The following is a 21,807-nucleotide window of genomic DNA, read 5'->3' as shown; positions in this document are numbered from 1 at the left end:
AAGACCATTTCATCACTTTCCATGAAGTAGCTTTTAGAGGTGTTAAAGAGGAATTGCACCAAATTTTCTGCATAATTAAATGGTTAAGATGTAACAAAGTCATTCAGCATGACTTAGTGTGAAATGTCCCATTGTAGAAACTTAGTGGATTAAAATCGTTTAATGCAGTGGTAATAGGAACCAGGTGTCTGAGGAGTTTAATACCTCTTGAAGCTGCCTCACTGAAAGTTATTACATGAAATGATTGCATATAAAAACTCAGTAGACACGTTGGTTCACTTGTGTTGTAGACATTGTAACCACTGTAAAGAAATCTGAGTTAATACGTTTCTCTAGAATGGAGCGTTTCACATCAAACCACTCTGAATGACTTAGTTTATGTCTTAGCGACGTAAACTAGTGTCCGGTTTCTTTCACCACTACTGTGAATGGTTCTAACTCTGTATGTTTCTTTAGAATGGAACATTTTTCATCAAACCATTATGCAAAAATGTAGAAACATCAGTAGAATTCCACTTTATTTGTATGTATTTAAATCATTATTACATTGTAAAATTAGCCAGTACTGTACCACAAGCCCTCAATCACAAGCACATTCTTTTTCTGCTTTCCCTGTTCTGACTCACTTGATTCAAATCAGCTAATTAGCAACCCTTCAAGAACTTAATCAAGTGTGCTAGAGCAGAAAAAAATAAGCTTTGCAGTGAGTGGGGTTTTAATCCTCCACCATTGTGAATCATCACTATCCAAGAAAGATCATATTCATCATAGCATCATTTTTGAATGGCCTATTGAATGTAGCTTGTTCATAGACGTGCTCTTAACAGCAACCTGGGGTTTTTAAAAGGTTCTATATAAATGAAACTTATTATTATTATTATTATTTTTTTATTATTATTATATAACATAGTCTATAATAACGCTATGTGTTATTCATGGTGAGCATTGGCAGTGTGAGTTGAATATGTTGTTTATTGTGTGTTTATTGCAGAGAATAAGGAATCATGTGTAGGCAAAGTGAAGGAGGAGAAGGATGCAGAGTCTCTGGAGGCACTGCACTGTAAAGCCTCCTCTCTAGTGGCCAGCAGCACCGAGCAGGGCTCCACACTGAGAGATCTGCTCACGACCACGGCTGGAAAGCTGCGCCTGGGCTCCACCGATGCAGGCATCGCCTTTGCTCCGGTTTACTCCACCGCCTCACAGGTCACAAAGCACACAAACACACACACATGCACATATAGCATACACAATACACTAGTGCTCACCAAGTGCATTGTGTAGGTTATTTATATAATCATTTAATAAATAGGGTTGGTATAGTAGTAGTGTAGTAACACCTCTACCTTCTACACTGTAGACTGGGGTTCAGTCCCCACCTGGGTAAGCACCCTACACTATACCAGTAAGAGTCCTTGGGCAAGACTCCTAACAGACTCCGCTCCGGGCAAGTGTGCTCACTGCCCCCTAGTGTTTGTCTTCACTAGTGTGTATGTGGTGTTTCACTGCATGGATGGGTTAGATTGTGAAATTTTCCTGTTGTGGGACTAATAAGGGTCTCTTAATCTTAATCTTAAAAAAGCTATTATTCAATTAATCAACTAATCTAACTACATGGGAGTCGTGGGCCAATGCAAGTAGTATTTTATGTAATATGTACATAAAAAACTGTATAAATGTCAGACTGCACTCAGGTTTTTTATTTCAGGTCGATACAGTCAGTGAAGTTTCCTGCTTTTCATTGTCAGGGAAAAAAGCAGAAAACATATTTTTTTAAAAATACACCAATGTCTCAACAACTAAATATAATATAATTTATTTCAGGAATTAGTGTGTCCACTGTTTACCTTTATTACAGCCTCCATTCTTTTCAGGAGACTTGCTTTCGGTTTTTCAAAGAAATCTGCAGGGAAATTTTTTTCTAAAAGTTCAGTCTTAGAAATCGGTTGCATTTTCTGTTTCTAACAATGCAAATAATCCCAAACACATTTGATGACATTGAGGTCTGGACTCTAAAATTGAGTTCCTCAATTTTCTCCTCCCTCTTAAAGATGAAAGCTTTACGTACTGTTTATCTGATGTGGGAGGCTCCAGTTTTATCCAATTATTCTTCTTTTGACTTTCCCCTTCCTTATGCACTGAAGGTGTAGATTCTTGTATCTTATCTCCTCAGACACACCTCCTAAAATATGAATAACTTTTGTATACTTTTGTTCTAAGATTGCTTTCATAATCGGTTTTACTAATCAGTTGTTGTAGGCCTACAAAGCACCACTGTCACAGGCCGTGGGAATAACTTTCATGGAAACAGAATGCAAAAATCTAACTGTAGATATGTATTAAGTCAGTCTGTCAAATATTCATTCAGACCAAAGAGGAATGTACGTGGCCATTGCTTGTACTATATGATGATGTGCTTAGAAGAAACTGAACCCCTATTTCTGACACAGCTTTGACCCATAGGAAGAAAACATCAGTTATAAGCACTTACCTCAGCCTCACCTAGCTGTGCAGTGTTAGATTTCTCATCCAAGCTCCCTGTTGTCCATGTGTAGACGGGGAAGAGTGGCCGCACCATGCCCAACATCCTGGATGACATCATTGCCTCAGTGGTGGAGAACAAGATCCCGGCGAGCCGTGGCTCCAAGCTGAGCCTGAAGTCGGAGCCAGTGGAGGAGGCCAGGGCCGAGCGGAGGAAGCCGGCTGAGGAAACGCCCAAACACCCCGACATCCCCCACTGCTGGCTTTACGACCGCAGGCTACTCTGGCTCAAAGACCACCGTAACAGCAACAACTGGAAACTCTTCCGAGAGTGCTGGAGCAAGGGCCAGGTCAGTCACACTGCTACCAGACAAACAGAACTTTATTGTAGCCTCTCGCTCTCATAACACTATGTTGTGTCTTGTCTTGAGGGGAATGGTAGCTTTTCACTTTGCTGTTGCCTTTCTTTGTTTACTGCTTGTTGATTTATCCGTAGTTCTCCCGCAAACACTGTCCAATTTAGTCTGCTGAAAGCGTCCTTTTTGCTAAGATTAATCGTGTTACTGATATCGCTGGCATGTTTTGCTTTAGACTTGATGTACTCTAGTGATAAATTCATTGCATTGCAGTAAGTGGAAGTAACTTTTATCAAGAGAATCTATCAGTAGAAATTGCCATACAACTTTTATATGTGAACAAGAGGCCTCCAATGGTGGAGTCACAGCAACAGTGCATGAGCAGCTAAGTTCCATTATTTAAGCATACATTACTTCTTAGCTATGTTAGCCTTGTTTTGCCAACACAAAATTAAAGAAGCAAACACGCATCAGGCATCAGACACTTCTTGGCCTATCATCTACATTTGGGTGAGAACAAAATTTTCGGCCACTTTAAAGCCTCATTCAACAACCATTCTTAAGAAGATTTTTTTTCTTAAAATCCACTTACTTTTTTCATGAAGATTCTGACATTCACCAATGTTTAGTCATTTGGGATTTGTTCTTAGATAAGAACAGAATCTACACACACTCAAGAGCACATAGATGCAAACAAGTCTGCGGTTTAAAAACACGCCATGAATCTGAGGTAGACTTTTTCTAAGGAACTTTCTCATGAACAAATTGAAGAAAGAACTTGCCCAATGTTCATTTGCTGTATGTTGTAATAGTTTTGTTTGCTGTAAGTGCTTCAAAATATGCCTAATATGAGGCAGGTCATTAGAAACAAGCCATTGTTCTTGTTAATAACATAGTATGCTTTTACATTTTGGCTGTAAACTTTCATGAAGAACAGTGGACTCCAGAAATGAAGCTTAGTGCAGTGTAAAGGCTGTTGGTATAGTGTATTGTTGCTGTCCAAAAAAATCTCCAAACCACTACCTTTACAGGAGAAGGCAAAAATGGCCCAGTAATGTAGTGTTTTTTTTTGTGTGATTTATAGTAAAGAGGTTTTACTCCAAGTGATTTTGGAGTAGTTCTATAGGTTCACTCATTATGAAATTTTTAGACAATGTAACAAACAGTAGACTGTGTAGAAAACAAAAAATTAAAAAATGGGGATACATGTTGTATTTTTGTACAGCAGTGATATGCTTCTTTTTTCATTTCTCTTCTAGTATATACTCTTTCTTTTTTCCTTTCACATCTGTCTCTCGGATGTGTCTGCTTACCCTCACCCCCTACTGAGCTGTGTGGTGCATCAGCATTCTTTCTCTTTGCTTTTGTCTTCCCCCAAGCTCCTCTTGCTCCATGAGTCAAAATGACATTTATCGAGCTTCTTTCTCTGCACCATGACTTTATGGCTCCACAGGAAGCGTGCAGCCATAATAAAATGGGGCTGTCCTGACGGTGCGCCACATGCTTTCGATGGGCGGTCAGCTGCATACGCTGTTGTTTTTGAGCAGGCACTGTGTTGTTCAGGAAAGATAATTGTGTCAGCGTATGCCAGTCACTCTGAATGCAGTGTAAAATATAGGAGAGGTTTGACTGAGAGGCAGTATTATGTATAGGACTGCCACAATTAGTCACTTAAAGGGAATTTCTGTGTAATTTCTGCATATTTAAATTTTTGAGATGTAAACAAAATCATGTAGATTGGTTTGATGTGAAGTGGTGTCTCAGATTTCTTTACAGTGTTTTTGAAGGGAACGAGGGGCTGCAACGGCTACAACACAAATGTAGGCATTTTATTTACTATTCAAAAACGGCAATTAACCTACACGTGTCCTCTGAGTTTTTAAATTTAATGTCATTGATCTCAAAGTAGTGGTAGCTTTGAAAAAATACGTGCTGCTTTAGATTCTCTGCCCTTACCCACACATACTCCCACAAGGGCTGCAACTGATTGATGTTTCTGTAATCAGTCACTCCACTACCTCTGCTGTTATTTGATTGACTAATTAAACCGTTATAGCAGAGTGCTGTCATCAGTTAAAGTTCCATCTGTGAGATAGGCACCTTCCTCTTTTATGGTCTGAGAAAATAGAAGCCATATTGCCCTGTAGTGTATTGCAGTCTTTACGAAAATTATAGAGCACTTCTGCTTTTAGATATGGAGCTCATGCTTTGTAACGCGCTCACTTAAATTTGCAGACTTAAAATTCTTCACAAGGGGGCACCATCAGCAGTCAAATAGTTTTTGTTGCTACGTAAACACATCAACAAAGCAATGCTTTTCCAGAACAGGTTTCTGGAGTTCCATTCTACCGAATTAGTTCAAACTGTGATCCCACAGTAAAAAAAAACTGTTAAATTAAGCTATTAAACTTTTAAATATTCAGATCTTAGATATTTACAAGGATTATTTTATTATCTATTTAAATTAAGGCATTCATAGAAATAGTAATAAGCTAAATATATACAAAATTGTCATTTATAGGGTATTTTGTTTTGGGAGGTGGCTGTCCCAAACCCTAACCACTAAATTTCAATTTGTGAAAATAATACTGAATGTTTCTGCATTTTTTTCAAATGATATTTTAAGATCCTAGAATTATCTTGAGTTTAATTAAAGAAAAAATCTTTATTCAAAAAATCTCTGTCCCTCTTGGCCACATGATGAGCAGTTAGGTCCTATTGTTGTGAAGTATATGTGTCCCAAAGTCTGAAAGTCAGTGTGACATTAAGAACTGTCATTACCAAAACATATATTTTCTGCAATTAAGTAAACATTTTTTGTGCTTTAATGAAAAATTTATTATTATGATTTTATGTGTGTACAACTGTTTAAAACTGTAACTCTTAGTCATGTACTGGCTGGCGTTTCTGAGTTCCTCTCAAAATAAGCTAAAATTGTCACTACTGAAACACTTTTAAGTTTCAGTAGTGGTATGATTTGTAGTGACAAAATGGCATGTTCATGTATGTAATGTTGATTATGGTAAAGTAGTGGAAAGTTTGAAAAAGAAAAAAACAAAAAAAGGTTTGTTTGGGTACTATTTTACCATACAGCACCCTGATTGTACCACTATGCCAAGAATGCATATAAAAATATATTTTCAGACTAAAACCTAATCTCAAAACTTCTGACAAACAACGTATCAGGCATCATGCAGTGTATTTGTTACCATTTCAAGTAATGACTTTCTTAGAAGTAGCTTTTAGAGGCATTAAATGCTTCAGACATCCACTTCCTATCACCACTAGTGCAGGCGTTTCGCATCAAACCACCCTGAATTTGTTTACATATTGATGATGAGAAATCAGTGGAATTCCCCATTAAACTTCTTGGTAAATTGATAGTGATTAGCTGGCAATTTGCATGAAGGTAGTGCAGCATTCTCTTACTTTAACCGTGCTGTATTGGGTTTTTTTCCCTCCACACTTGATATTTTCCACTGTGTAAAAAGGGAGCAGTCTGAGAGTTGCTGTGATCCTGGCTGTCATTAAATGCTCATTTCCTCTGTGGTGTTTTTCCAGCCTGTGCTTGTCTCAGGGGTGCACAAGAAGCTCAACGCCAGCCTGTGGAAGGCTGAGTCTTTTAACCAGGAGTTTGCTGACCACCAGGGGGACTTAGTGAACTGCAAAGACAGTGTGGTGTCCAACTCAGGCATCAAAGAGTTCTGGGATGGCTTTGAAGACCTGACAAGTGAGTTACCTGGAGATGCCTCAGCTGGAGGACAAGTGTTTATTCACATTTATGTTCTTATAGTCTGTTCGTCTGTCCTCTCTTTCTTTATCAATTCAGTTCAGTTCAATTCAAGGTGTTTGATTAATGACAAATAATGGCACTCATACATACTTCCATAATTTAGATTATTATCTCTATCTCTCTCTACAGAACGACCAAAATCTAAAGACGGAGAGGGCATTGTATACAGGCTAAAAGACTGGCCCTCAGGAGAGGAGTTCATGGCTCTAATGCCCTCTAGGTACTTTGAAGCTGTTTATAGTGTCACTGTAGTGAAAAGTGAGATATTTTGAGAAAAAGACAAGTGTTAGTGGTGAATTCTGTGTGTTTAGGTACGATGATCTGATGAAGAATCTTCCTCTGCCTGAGTATTCAGACCCAGAGGGCAATCTGAACCTGGCTTCCCATCTCCCCCCCTTCTTTGTTCGGCCGGATTTAGGCCCTCGCCTCTGCTGTGCTTACGGTACCACAACTCTATCTGTTAATATGCTAGTCTGGTTATGCTTCCAGGAGTGTATAGCAGTCTGTCAGAATGACAGCGTGTATAATGAACATTGTAGAACACTTCTCTTTTTAGATGCTATGCACCTCATAGCTTGTAATTCATTCATTCACTCACTCACATATTACTCATGTTTATTAGGCTGAAAGCGCTCCACAAGGGGACAACATTAGCAGTCAGATTTTTTGATCCTTCATAAATACATCAACAAAGCAGTAATAATCAACAACATCAACAAATTATCACCATCACTTACAGTCTCTTTGCTTTAATAACTGAAAATATTCTCAAACGTCCTTAAAGGTTTGCGGTCAAGCACATTAAAATGGCTGTAATCACGCCAAGCATGACCTTTGTATACCATGTATTAAAAGCATGGGTGTAAAAAGTAGGGAAAATCCCTACTTAAGTACAAGTACTGTTACTGTAGTGATAATTTACTCAATTACTCAAGTAAGAGTAAATAAGTAGTTTAGTGAAAAACTACTTATTGCCACCGTCACAACCTGAAAATATTTCTGAGCTGACTCGGCTACATCGTTGGAAATAATCTGTAGAGAAAAACACTAAAGAAAAACATGATATTATGTGGGGGGAAAAAAGTTCTGAGAGCTGAGTCTGATCACAGTATGCTCTGCTAGTGCACATTTACACACCTTTCTGTGAACTGTGTAAGGAACAAAATTCATTCAACTGCATGCATTTCATGGTTGATTTCATAAGACTTCTTAGTTTCCAATAAAGCATTTTAGAATCCCTAAAAGACTGTGCAGAGGTTGTTACTGTTTAATTAAGTTTATTTAAGAGGAAAAAAAACTGTAATTTTAGTCCTGCTGCCCATCAGCTCCCTGGACTCTAGCTTAATATTAATAGGTGTGAACCTCTTCAGACAGTAAACACATTCACAACCTTCAGACTGTATATTTTTACTGATATCTGTTCAGAACATTTCTACTAATAAAATCAGTAGCAACATCAGCAATTTACTCAGCTCTGATGTTTTTTACTGTGATAAAGTTAAACAGCTAAACAGCCTCTCACAGTTAAAGACAAACACCAAGGCAGAGAGAGAGAGAGGGAGATGGAGAGAGAGGGCAGGGGGTGGAGAAGGAGGTGGAGAGAGAAAGAAAAAGAGAGAGGAGGAAGAGTTAGAGTTCTGTGAAGAACTGACTGAACAAAATCTCTAATGATGCAGTATTATCTGTAAGGTGAGACTGAGGAGTATTTTTGTGTAGCCTCTGCATTTTTAAGTCAGTGAAAGTCCAGATGCGATAACTGTATAGTTCTTTCTACAGTCAGACCTAACTATGATCTGCATATTATGGCTCAACACTGTTTAAACCCTGTTTGAGTGATGCCCTGATGTCTCTGAGGTTGCTTTATTAATGTGAGGTGAGCTCTGATTGGTCTGTGTACAGCATGTGCCCAAACTTCATACTCCACCCGCAGTCTGATCAGAACAGGCCAGTCAGCGTAAACACTGACAGCACGACAGAATCACTGTCCAGAGTTTATGAAGAACCTGTATTAGACTAAATTTCTAAAACCTAATCTCAAAACTACTGACAAACAACGTATCAGGCATCATGCAGTGTATTTGTTACCTTTTCACGTAATGACTTTCTTAGAAGTAGCTTTTAGAGGCATTAAATGCTTCGGACATCCGCAACTGTAGGCTGAGGGTGACACCTGTTAACCTAAGTAGCTGACAGGGACTTATAATAAAATATACATTAAAGATTTCAAGTTTAATAAACAGAAGCATTAGGAAGGAAAAAGGAAACCGTAAACACGGTACCTGTTTAGCTTAGATCAGTTAGCGCGGCTAATGCTGTTTCAGGCTAGAGACGAGTTGTGAAAGCAGAGATCTCAGCAGGTTTCGTGTTTAGCCACCGCTAATAACGCAGTTTTCTTTAGTTCATACGAAAATGAATACAGATGACTGTTTGGATGCAGTCTGTTCCTTGTGTGTGTTGGTTAAGTTTCCGTCTCCACTAAACTGGGTAATGTTTTTCCTCCCTCCTGAATTTAACCGCACTTTATTCTTATTGGTTTATGAGCTGATACGCTCATATTTATTTTTACTCTGTAATGTTATTAAAAATTAAAGTAACAAAGTAAAAGTATTTCATTAAAAATTTACTTTTGTAAAAGTACTATGATTTAATGCTACACCAAAAAGTACCATTACAGGGAAAACTGTACTCAAGTACAGTAACGAAAGTAAATAGAATTCATTACTTACACCTCTGATTAAAAGTGATCTCTAAATGTTTGTGTGCTGTAGGTGTGGCAGCGTCTCAGGAGCAGGACTTTGGCACTGGTAACCTGCACATGGAGGTGTCCGACATCGTCAGCGTTCTGGTTTACGTCGGAGTGGCCAAAGGAAACGGCGTCCTCTCTAAAACAGGTACGACTTTCACACCATCCCACTCTGTCCTATAGCTTCATCATAAGCAGTGGCCTGATGGAGAACTAGGTCAGTCCTCATATTAATGAAGAGAGCCAGTCGGAGTGGGAGGGGGAAAAATCCCTCTACCGCCTTTTTTCCCCTCTTTGGAGCCAAAACGTCCACAGGCTTCAGTTCTGTTTTTCCCTCACTCTCATCTGTGCCAAAAGGCTCAGAAAAACACATACATTTGTTTTTGTGCAGTGTCAGGATGTGGGGCATACGTATGTGCTATATGTATAACATACATGGAACTACATACACATAACATGTCCCACATACAGGGTGTCTCAAAAGTACGGAAACACCCATATGAAGTGAAAACGGTTTGGCAGACAGTGATCCAATTTTAGACACAATCTGTGGGGGAAGGGAAAAACCTGTTAGGCCATGTCACCAACATGGAACATTTCCTGATTTCCAAAATTGGATCACCATCTGCCAGACCATGTAATTTTTTTATGGCCATTTTTTAAATACAATTTACAAATATTTTTTGGCCTTGACATTGTAGGACACCCTATTTTTTCAGTGTTTTTCTACAAAGTCATACATTTCTGTCCTGAAAATGTATGAAAACAAGCATGTACCCACACACGCGCTTCAGACATTAAAGAATTCTGGAAACAATGGAGTGTGGTTGGGGAAAGGCTGAAGAGAAGCATCTGGAAGGAGTTGTCGGAGCCGTTCCCAGCTCACGTGGCTAAGCCTGTCGCTGTTTTACAGAACAGACAGATTGAGAACCCCATCAACACAGCACACGGTCGTCTCTGAACTGCGGCCCAGTTCCACATTTCAGCCTCCACTGCAGAGGCTGAGCAGTAGACTGACCTTGAGCAGTGTTTGGGCTTCTTACGGGGAGAGAAGCAGCCTTAATGCCTGCAGCTGTCGCCTTCAACATGAATGGTGCAGAAAGTTCCCTTCAGAAAACAGAAGGATTAGTGCACACTTGGCTCTTCAGTGCCAAACACCCCCTCCTTCTCCCCTCCCTCTCGGTGCTGGCGGAGCTCCAGCCTGGCACCAAGACTCACTGCCCTGACTGCTGTAGAGGAAACTTCACTCGGCTGGATCTTTGTCTCTCCTCCCCATTCTCCTTCCATTTTTCTCTGTCTTTCTCTATCCTGCCCTCTATTTGCCTTCTGTCTCTCTTCATCCTCTCTCAAGTTCAGTTTCAGCAGTGCATTACCAACATGAATGTTACCAGTTACTTTACTGCCAAAGCAATTTATAAACAGGGAAAATTACAAAATTGTTTTGTAATTTAAAAATTTAAATTACAAAACAATTTAAATTACAAAATTACAGCAATACATCTCAAAAAAGTTGGGACAGGACCATGTCTACCACTGTGTAGCATCCTCTCTTCTTTTAACAACAGTCTGTAAATGTCTGGGAAGTGAGGAGGCCAACTGCTGGAGTTTTGGGAGAGGAATGTTGTCGCATTCCTGTCTGATGTAGGATTCTAGCTGCTCAACAGTCCAGGGTCTTCTTTGCCTGACTTTTCATTTCATGCGCCAAATGTCTTCTATGGGTGAAAGGTCTGGACTGCAGACAGGCCAGTTCAGGGCCCGGACTCTTCTTCTGCGAAGCTATGCTGTTGTGATGGATGCAGTATGTGGATTAGCATTGTCTTGCTGAAATATTCAAGGCCTTCCCTGAAAGAGACCTTGTCTGGATGGGAGCATATGTTATGGGACCATAGGCAATAATGCAACCCCGTACCATCAGAGATGCAGGCTTTTGAACTGTGCGCTGATAACAAGCTGGATGGTCCCTCTCCTTGAGTCCACTGGGCATGGCATTCATGGTTTCCAAAAAGAATTTCAAATTTTGATTCAGAACAGTTTTCCATTTTGCCTCAGTCCATTTTAAATGAGCTTTGGCCCAGAGAAGACAGTGGCGTTTCTGGATCGTGTTGACATATGGCTTCTTCTTAGCATGATATAGCTTTGTGGATTGCACGGTGAACTGTGTTCACAGACAGTGATTTCTGGAAATGTTCCTGAGCCGATGCAGTGATTTATAGTACAGAATCGTGCCTGTTTCTAATGCAGTGCCACCAGAGGGCCCAAAGATCACGAGCATCCAATATTGACCGTCAGACTTGTCCCCTGTGTACAGGGTTTTTTTTTTAAGATTCTATGAATCTTTTGATGATTTTATGTACTGTAGATAATGAGATATTCAAAGTCTTCTTTGAATGAATTGTTCTACAGTTTTTTGCAGATTGGTGAACCTCTGCCCATCTTAGCTTCTGAGAGACTCTGCCTCTCTAAAATGCTTTTTTTACACCCAGTCATGTGAGTTAGTTGCAAATTGCTCTTCCAGCTGTTTTTTAGTAGTACCACTAACTTTTCCAGCCTTTTGTTGCCCCGTCCCAACTTTTCTGAGATGCATTGCTGCCAGTTATAACTGAGTTAATATTCTTCATGAAATGGTAAAATGTCTCGCTATCAACATATGTGTTCTATGTTCTATTGTGAGTAAAATATGGGTGTAAGATTTGCATCATTGCATTCTGTTCTTATTTACATTTTACACAGCATCCCAAAGTTTTTGGAATTGGGGTTGTATGTGTGTGTGTGTGTGCGTGTATATATATTTTTTTATATATATATATATATATATATATATATATATATATATATATATATATTTAAAATACAATCTTATTAACTTAGATTAAAAGGTAAATGAAATGAATGAATATTTTTGTTGGGGGTACAAGGCTGTGTTCCAACAGCAACATTATATATATACTTATATGTATTTTCCTGCCAATGTGCTGCTTTCTTTTGTCTTCTTATCAGATCTCTCTCTCTCTCTCTCTCTCTCTCTCTCTCTCTCTCTCTCTCTCTCTCCTCTATTTATAGAAGGGTGTCTGCTGGGCTTGAGTGCAGAGGGGAGTGTATTGGGGAAAAACACCCACTCTCACTCGCTTCCTCTCTTTCCCTCCCTCTTTCTCCTCATCAGCATTCATTTTTAAACTTCGTGCTCTCTTCAAAGCAGGCCTGTCAGGCGCGCGCTGTCTTTGTTGTAAATTAAGCTGACTGTGTGATATGTGGCGTGAGTGAGATAATGTATTCATGTGTTTGTGCTCTCTGCTCAGGAGTACTGAAGAGGCTGGAGGAGGAAGACCTGGATGACAACATGAAGAAAAGATTAAAGGACTCGAGCGAAACTCCTGGAGCTTTATGGCACGTCTACGTGAGCAAAGACGTGGAGAAAGTTAAAGAGTTTCTGCACAAGGTTAGCTAACTGTTTCTTTTTTTTCCACTTTTCCCAGTTATTCGTTTCATGCATCCCTGCAGTAGAGTCTCTCTCTTGACTCTTTCTTCACTCTCTCTTTCTTTTTCTCTCTTGTTTCTCTTTTTTGCCTTTTCCGCCTACTCTCATTTTAACTTAATCCCCAACTCCTCTCCTTTTGTACCTCTCTGCCTTTACTTCTCTCTCTCTCTCTCTCTCTCTCTCTTTCTCTTTCTCTCTTTCTCTCTCTCAATCTCTTCTCCCCCCTTCTCCTCTTTTCTCCCCTCTCTCTCCCACTGTTCTCCCCCTCTCTTACTCTCTCCTCTCGCTCTCCTCTCTCCCTCTCTTCTCCTACTCTTTCCCTCCACTCTCCCTTTCTCTTTCTCTGTTTTTTGTTTTTCCTATCCTTCCTCATCTCCGCTCCCTCCCTAGCTCACTCTTTTTCTCTCTCTGTGTGTTAGTGGATGGGTGTCCTTATAAAACAGCGTATTTCTCCTTAGGGGAGTTTTATAGGGTACATTTAATTACCTTCCTTCTTTTGAACTGAGTGTTCTGCTCTGTGTGGCTCTTGGCTGGATGCTGTGATGCAGAAGAACGGCTGGATTAACAGAACGGCTCTCAGTGCTGTCCTCATCCTGACCTTGCCTCTACACACACACCAATTACACACCAAATGGAAATATAAACTCTTTTGCAGCACACACTCTTTGAGTGTGTGGTTGGTGTTCTGTTATGCAGAGACCGCGTTCATTAGGTGGATTGCTGGATTTTTGTTGAATCTGTTAGATCTTCTCTTTTTTTCTGTTGGATATGTACTGTTTGATAAGCGGCATTCCTTGGTGCAGTATGTAGAAGGCTTGGTTGAAGCTTGAATATTGCTTATAATAGTAGGTGATTAATGTTGCATACGAAGCAAAGATTCATTTCTTATTTTATTTCTGAAGCTGAAGAAATGCTTTTATTCTGTAGTGCCTAGGTTAACCCTCTCTTCTGTTGTTTTTCCCAGCCTTTTGAGCACTACAAATAGAGCTGAGACCTTATGAAACTGCACAGGTGGAATTTATCTTCACGCAGTTCTCTTCTTTACTTAATATATCTGGACTCAATATTTAACGCACATTTGTGGGAAGTAGATAAAACAGTGCAGACACTGGGTGATGGCCCATTCTGCTTATTCATCACTGACTTACAGCTTCAGCCTGGATCTCCACGCATGTGATGTGTGATATTCACATGCAGTGTAAAAAAGGCTTTACGGCTTTGTCGCCGCCTCTGGTGCAAATGTGAACTGTCCTAGATATTCTGAATATGTTGCCAAAAAAAGCCCGTAGTTTTAAATAATGAGAATATTTACCGTCGAATATTCAATAATTTTGTCTGGATTTAGCCATTTTTCTGAATTGCTCGTCCTCCCAGCCCTAGAAATTATTTACATTTATTAGGTCATCGGAAAGCCTTGATTCATCAGAACAAAGCTTAACTGGTCAAGACGCTAAGTTGCAGTATTGTGAAAACAACGAATAACATATTATTCAGTCCTGCTGTTCATTATATATTTGTGTGATCTCTTGATGAACGCTGTTTTTGTTTACATGTTTGCAGATTGCTAAAGAGCAAGGTGTGGACATCCCACCAGAACATGATCCAATCAGGGAGTCGGGCTGGTACCTGAGCCGTAAGCTGCGTCAGCGACTGCTGGAGGAGCACGGTGTTCAGGGCTGGACCATCGTTCAGTTTCTGGGAGACTCTGTCCTCATCCCTGCTGGAGCCCTGCACCAGGTCAGATAGAACTTGATATTTGAAATATTGTTAAAGGTTCAAAATGCACTGTTCACACCCCAGTCCTTTAAGTCCATATATGGAGTTTAAGCTGCCCAACTTTTAATTCATCATGGTTGTCAAGGCACATATGACATCCTTTCAGCCTACAGCACTTTAACATATTGACATGGTAAGGAGTGGTGTTACTTTCACATTTTTTGAGTCACAGATTGGACCGTTTTTCGGATCAGAATTAAAGTTAGACAAATATAACTTTGCTTTCTGTTTATTAAAACTTAAGACAACTTAAAGCATATAACTTTCGCCCATGGTCTTAAATGAAAACAAGATGTTTAATGTTTAAATAAAATCATCAAAATAAAATAATCAGTACTAAATTGAAAATGTTAAATTGAAGTGCAGTATGAGGCCTGATGATAACCTTTTTTCCAGTACATACTTTAACGGTTTTGTCCATTACCCTTTTTTCGCCATCAGTATATGTTACAGGGAAGCCAAAATGCTTCCATACTTATGATTTAAATGACAGCGGAAGAGAGCAAGAGAGAGCCAGAGAAATCACCAGAGAGAGCGCGAGCACGAGAGTGTGTTTGTGTGCGCCTCTTGTCTCGTATCAGGCGCTCTCTGAAGCTTCAAAACTTACTTACACTTCTATAAATAGTAAAATATGATACTGACACACATTAATAGTTGAGATAGCCATCCTGTGTGAGACTGGAATGCTGTTATTGTCATTTCAGCCTATGCGTGATTTCGGCTAATAATAACACGAATAAGAAGCGCTGTTGTAATATTACTTTACGCATACACACGCACACCATGATTTAATAGTATAACTAGGTCTAATAATAACATTAATTTAAAAAATGTATAGAAAGAAAGGAAAGGGCAGTTCTAGTTTTGTGCTATTTGTATACATCTCCATTTTAAAACGGTTTATTTGGTATTAGTTTCTATATTTTTTAATGGTTTTGTTGTTTAATTCGTTTTTCGGAAATTCGTAGCTTTTTTTTGTTTTTTAATTTTTTTGTTTGATCCGCGGTTCATGTGTGTGCCGAACCGTGAGGGGTGATCCGTATGGATCACGGATTATCCATGGCCTGTTACACCACTAATATATATATATATATATATATATATATATATATATATATATATATATATATATATAATACCGACTGACCACTTTACACCTCCTACACTCATTATCCATTTTATGAGCTCGTCTTACAGACTGTAGTCCATCTTTTTCTCTGCATACATTGTTAGCCCCCATTTACCCCCGTTGTTCAGTAGTCACGACCCCCACAGGCCCACCCCAGAGCAGGTATTATTTGGGTGGTGGATCATTTTCTGCACTGCAGTGACACTGCTGTGGTGGTGGTGTGTGTTGCGCTAATATGAGTGGATCAGACACAGCAGTGCTGCTGGAGTTTTTAAACACTGTGTCCACTCACTGTCCACTCTATTAGATACTCCTACCCTGTTGGTCCACCTTGTAGATGTCAACTTAGAGACGATAGCTCATCAGTTGCTGCACAGTTTGTGTTGGTCATCCTCTAGTCCTTCATCAGTGGTCACAGGACGCTGTCCACAGGACGTTGTTGGTTGGATATTTTTGGTTGGTGGATTATTCTCAGTCCAGCAGTGACACTGAGGTGTTTAAAAACTCCAGCAGCACTGCCGTGTCTGATCCACTCGTACCAGCACAACACACACTAACACGCCACCAACACATTACAGTGCTGAGAATCATCCACCACCCAAACAATATTTGTTCTGCAGTGGTCCTGTGGGGGTTGTGACCATTGTGGACCAGTGTGAAAGGGAGCTAAAGAAGTATGTAATTCAAAGTATTTAAGTAGTGTTTAATTCATAAGGATACATTTTGGATAGAAGTTTGGATATGGCCATGTAAAACATTAATAGCATGTGTGTGCAAAGTCTTAGATTCACCCGGTGTCTCTGTCTGCAGGTGCAAAATCTGCACAGCTGTGTGCAGGTCATCAATGACTTCGTCTCTCCGGAGCACGTGGTGCACTCCTTCCACTTAACCCAGGAGCTCCGCTCCTCCAAAGAAGAAATTAACTATGAAGATAAGCTACAGGTAAGAACCCTCTTCGTTCCTCATTCAGCTTAAGTGCTAAGTGCGAGTTTCACCAAGTCTGTCTGATCTCATCAGCGTTCAGACAGTCTTTATTCTGCAGATTCAGAGGTCACACCTTGATATCTGGACTATGTTCAGGCAGGGCTGCAGTAAGAGTGAAATAAGAGACCCTGGGCTCATAGATCTTAGAAGTTTAGTAGATCTTCAGACCACAGTATCAGGTTTCAGACATCAGGCAAAACAGTTTTGAGTCTCTGTGAAAAACGTGTCTCAGCCCTTGTACAGCTGGCCATCAGATGAAGAGTCGTCAGGCGAAACAGCCTTATGTTACAGTTCGTGTGACATTCGCAATTCCCTTTTTTTTTTTTTAACTAGATTAATTAGTTTCGTGACACATATAAAGATGACATTAAACTACAACCACAGTGTACAATTTTGTTTATTTATTTGACAAAGATTAAGCCTCAATTCACACGCTGTCAATTAGAGCCTGACCGATATATCAGCCGATATTTTCTTCTTCAGAAATACATAAGAAATGTTAGGAAAATTTTAATATGTGTGGTTATATAAGTTCTCACCAAGAAGTCTGTGCTGAAATAAAAAATAAAAAACTAAAGTGAAGAACAGTGCTGGCTACAGCTTCATCTCGGTTATTTTCCACATGGTTAGCAGAATAAGAGGATTCTGTTACTGGCCCAGGCCTAAATTGGATCAGAAATTTTCTGATACCAATCACGGTTCTGATGCGTCCTGGACTACAGCCAGACTACAGTCTTGTGCAAAAGTTTGGCCACCCCTGGTGAAATTACATGAACACATCCTTTATATAGTACACATCTGCCTATTTTAATGCATAATTACTTTGCTGAATTCCACATATTCTGGAAAAAATAAAGCGTAAAAGCGTAAGTTATAGCACATTTTATTGCAAAGGAAATCCACCTTTAAGCTTGTTCTGTAGATCAGTGTTTCTTAAACTGGGTCTCAGAGGCCCACTGCCCTGCACATTGTAGTGTTTTTCCTGCTCCCAACACACCTAAACCAACCAATCAGCTCATTAACAGCCCATTATTGAGTTAAAGTGGCTTAAAGCAGAAAAAGCACTAAAACAACAAAACGTGCGATTTGTACGGAAGTCCAGAGAGGCCATGAGTGGTTGCTATAATTTTCTGGATTGTTATCTTGAGATAAAAAGATAAGTAACTCATTATTTCAAGATAACAATTTTGTTATCTTGAGATAACAAGATAAATAACTTCTCTCAATATAACAAGTTTATCTTGAGATCACAAGATAATTAACTCGTTATCTCAAAATAACAATCCAGAAAATTACCTCATAGCCTCTCTGGACTTCCGTAGATTTGACCAGGGGTGTTCAAACTTTTTCATACAACTATGTACTGTAGCACACTGTTTGTGTTCAGGTTTTTTTTTGCGTGCGTGTGTGTGCGTGTGTGTGCGTGCGTGTGTGCGCGTGTGCGTGTGTGTGTGTGTAGTTTTCACCTCTAACAGCTGAGCTTGTAGAAGTCATTAGTGTCTCTGCAGTCCAGCCTTACTGTGTACTCCTAATAGATGTTTTTCAGCGGTGAGGCTGGCTCTAAGTGCATGATGTCCATTAACGAGCTGCTGTGTAATTTAGTATTTTCACCCCGTCTTCCTCTCAGCAGTCTATTCAGACTATTTTAAGAGCATGAGTCAGAGTCTGGCCGTCATCCATAATGTCACTAACAGAGTGTGTGTCTGTCTCTCTCTCTCTCTCTCTCTCTCTCTCTCTCTCTCAGGTCAAGAACATCTTTTACCACTGTGTAAAGGATGCTGTGGGAACATTAAAGCGGTGCAGTGCCGAGGGTCCAAGGGATGATGGCTCAAACTCATGACCTCTGACCCCTCGCTGCCGTCAGCACGCCTCCATCACTTAACCCCAAATATGCACACTAATTTTCACATCATGAACCTCCAGTGCCAAGCAGACTTTAAGAGATGACAGATTAAAGAAAGACAAGAAAAAATGCTATTTATTTGTTACTGACACCATAGCAGTATAGCCCAAACACATCAGGATAACTGTGATTTTACAGAGAAATAAAAAAGATACAGATAATCTGCAAGCAACAGCACTGCTGTTCGAACTTTTAGTATTTGTCTTTTTCTCGTTTTTGTTGTTTTTGTTTTTTTTTTTTCTTTTCTTTCATACTGTATATTGTTTCAGTGAAAACGATGTATTTATTTTTAGGAGCTCTTGGCTATGTTCCAGATCAAATTGTAAATGTGACTTGTACAGTTTGCTAAATGGGATCCTAATGCAGCTCACTACATTTGAGACAGTTACTGTGAGAGAGGATCCTAACACCAGCTATTGCCTGTACTTTGGGAATTGTTGCTGAAATTGCAGTCCTCATGCCATATCTTTTGAAAATTTTTAACTGCCAAACTATTGTAAACATTGTAAAGTTATATTATGTAAAGAAAGCCTAAATGAATAACACACTTCAGCGTTTTATTAAGAAGTATTCACTGTAAAATGGAGACATTTACAAAAGGTTGTAATTTATTTAAGAAAAGTTGTCTTGTTTTCTTTTTTTTGTTAAGATTTACTATGGTGAAGTTTTGAAGTTGATAAAACAAAAACAATGAAAGACTTACTATGCTGTGTAAATATATACATATATACATTCACTGATGTATTTTTTTAAAAACATGGCTTGCTTCAATTTCAGAATTTTAAAAGTGCAAGTGTTACATGCTTTGTACATTGAAGTTCAAAGGGTTTTACATTTTCCATTAAAATGGATTTATCAAATGACGGCCTTATTGCCTTTTTACACAGCGATAAAAAGGATTTACCCAGGGACAGTTTTAGATCGACCACCTGCTAATCTTTTGCTAGCTGAAGAAAAAAAGTCTACACATCCATAACAGATCAATTGTGTATAGATACTGTGGTCATTACATGTCCAAAGCGTAAACATATTGATGCACACTTCAGAGAGGGCTGATGTTCAGCAGCTTATGATGTTTCTTATCTCGGCTTCGCTGACAGATTTGATAATTAGAGGCAGTGAGGAGTTCATAGAGAGAGAGGAGCTCTGTGTTTTTTCTCTCTCTGTTTAACAGTCCACGCTTGCAGGCTGGGCTTCTGCACCTCTGCAGTGGAGTGTAATTCAGCTGGCCTTGCTAATGGGCCCCGCACATCAAAGGCTTTAAGCTCCAGGCGCGCATGTGACTGACTGTGCTTGATCTTGCTCGCTCAGAGAGAGAGAGAGAGAGAGAGAAAGCAGCAGCCTAGCGATGAGCTAAAGGTCCCTGGGAACGTCTACTTCAAGCTTTAATTAGCCTGCCTCGCTTGTGACTGCTGCAGAACATACAGCAGCGCAGTTCAGAATGCTGGAGGATGTATCAGTCTCTTGTTTTTCTTTTTTTGATGTCATTTTAAAATACCAGTAGCCCTTTAGAATGTGTGAAAAATTCTTGCAGATGGGACCAATAGAAGTGGGGATGTAATGGAATACAAGAATTCATAACATATTCAGAATACAGAAATCAAATATCTGTATTCAGTCCAAGTTTGATTTAGTAAAGGCAGTATTCATTCGTATAGATTCATTTTTAGAATACTTACCCATAAAATGTAAAAATATAAGGCATCGTTTAAAAGAAACAGCATCAATGTTTGTTTTTCAACTATTTTAAAAACAAAGTGTAGAGATGAACTCTGGGCTAGAGGTTAGGGTACCAGTCTTGTGACCAGAAGGTTGACAGTTGGATTTTACAAACATTGAAGTTCCTGCTGAAACTTGAGTAGACTGATGAACCAATGTAATGAATCAGTTGTCAATCTCAGTGTCACTAAACACTTTTGCGGGATGACTGAACTGAACAGTCTCCTCAGTACATGTTTAAGAGTGATCAGCTAAGCATCAGTGTTGTACCAGACTTGTGCATGCCTTTCGTGACATGTTACGTCATTAACTGAAAATCAGGCGGCTCCCCACTTTTTTAAGGTCAAATGTGCTAGATTTTGTATTTGGTAAATGGCAAATGATTTGCTCAGTTCATGAGACAGTACTGTACAATACTGGACTGTAGCAGGTGATGAGAGCCAAAATATTGTTGAAAGTTTTGTATTGTTGAAAAACTGTTTATTTTTTTCATGAACAATATTAACAGTAGAATTAGAAAGAAAGCTGCCAACCATTGACAATGAGGAACAGTGTGAATGAAATAAAAATTACAACAGTGGAGTTTTTCCCATCTGCCTAATCAATATGTATTGTAAATGTATTCTGAACACATTACTGAATACATTTAGGATGGTGTGTTTAGTATTCAGCTATCACTACTTTTTCTAAGTATTCTGCCCAGTACTTTATACATATATGCCTTTTCCATAACCTTTTGACCTTGCAAGATAGCTATTATCAATAGTTCACTCTATTCATATGTAAGATTTACACACCATAAGAGTTCTTCATGTAAAATGAACAGGGCCTGTGCATCTGATAATGCAGATCCCGCAAGGCTTTGTTGTTCATTGGTCATGCTGTGGCATGCCCGCCATCAGGTAGTTGGTAGCTATAAATAGCCAAACAGGGCTAGGTTGAAAATAGAGGCTTCTGCAAAAAAATCTGAGGGGTGGATATAAGAGAATTATCTTAAAATAGGTATGATAACCAGTGTGAACCAGAGAGAGATGTTTTCTGCTCATAAAAAAAGAATATTTAAATTTGTACTGTTTGGCAAGTGTCTTAATATGTAATTAAATAAAAGGTAAGTAATATGAAAAAGACGACACTTCAGCCCCCCAATGAGAATTGCCAAGCTAACTTGCTGACATATTACTGCCAGAATGCTACAGTCATGAGTGCTAACATCATGCCTGAAATATGTCTTAATGTTTGTGGGTTTGCGGTAATTGCTGAGGAGAGTTTTGCTAAAGAGAATAAAATGCAGATTATGGAACTATCATGCTGAGCTGCCATCTTCTAATATGTTTTCACTATACTGGAGGGTATAAGTGCAATACAGCTTTGCACAGAATACTTAACTGCTGCTGTTAATGCTTACATTTACGATGTACATTTGACGAGTTCAAAGTGACCCCGCCCCCACA

The 21,807-nt window shown here is 39.3% G+C and overlaps 1 protein-coding gene across 5 annotated transcripts in view; it reads left to right on the top strand.

Moving 5' to 3' along the window:
- Nucleotides 1–19,497, top strand: part of jmjd1cb (jumonji domain containing 1Cb) — a 187,651-nt gene extending 168,154 nt beyond the window's left edge. For all 5 annotated transcript variants that reach the window (XM_036572263.1, XM_036572264.1, XM_036572267.1 and 2 more), the window contains 10 exons: nucleotides 992–1,203; nucleotides 2,553–2,828; nucleotides 6,396–6,564; nucleotides 6,757–6,847; nucleotides 6,939–7,069; nucleotides 9,396–9,518; nucleotides 12,667–12,806; nucleotides 14,406–14,582; nucleotides 16,561–16,692; nucleotides 18,479–19,497. In XM_036572263.1, coding sequence (XP_036428156.1) covers nucleotides 992–1,203; nucleotides 2,553–2,828; nucleotides 6,396–6,564; nucleotides 6,757–6,847; nucleotides 6,939–7,069; nucleotides 9,396–9,518; nucleotides 12,667–12,806; nucleotides 14,406–14,582; nucleotides 16,561–16,692; nucleotides 18,479–18,574 — 1,547 coding nt within the window. In that variant the 3' untranslated portion in view covers nucleotides 18,575–19,497. The remainder of the gene's footprint in view (nucleotides 1–991; nucleotides 1,204–2,552; nucleotides 2,829–6,395; nucleotides 6,565–6,756; nucleotides 6,848–6,938; nucleotides 7,070–9,395; nucleotides 9,519–12,666; nucleotides 12,807–14,405; nucleotides 14,583–16,560; nucleotides 16,693–18,478) is intronic.
- The last annotated feature ends 2,310 nt before the right edge of the window (nucleotides 19,498–21,807 follow it).

Source organism: Colossoma macropomum, unplaced genomic scaffold (genome assembly GCF_904425465.1).
Source record: "Colossoma macropomum unplaced genomic scaffold, Colossoma_macropomum, whole genome shotgun sequence".
NCBI lineage: Eukaryota > Metazoa > Chordata > Actinopteri > Characiformes > Serrasalmidae > Colossoma > Colossoma macropomum.
This window is presented reverse-complemented; position numbering and strand designations above follow the sequence as displayed.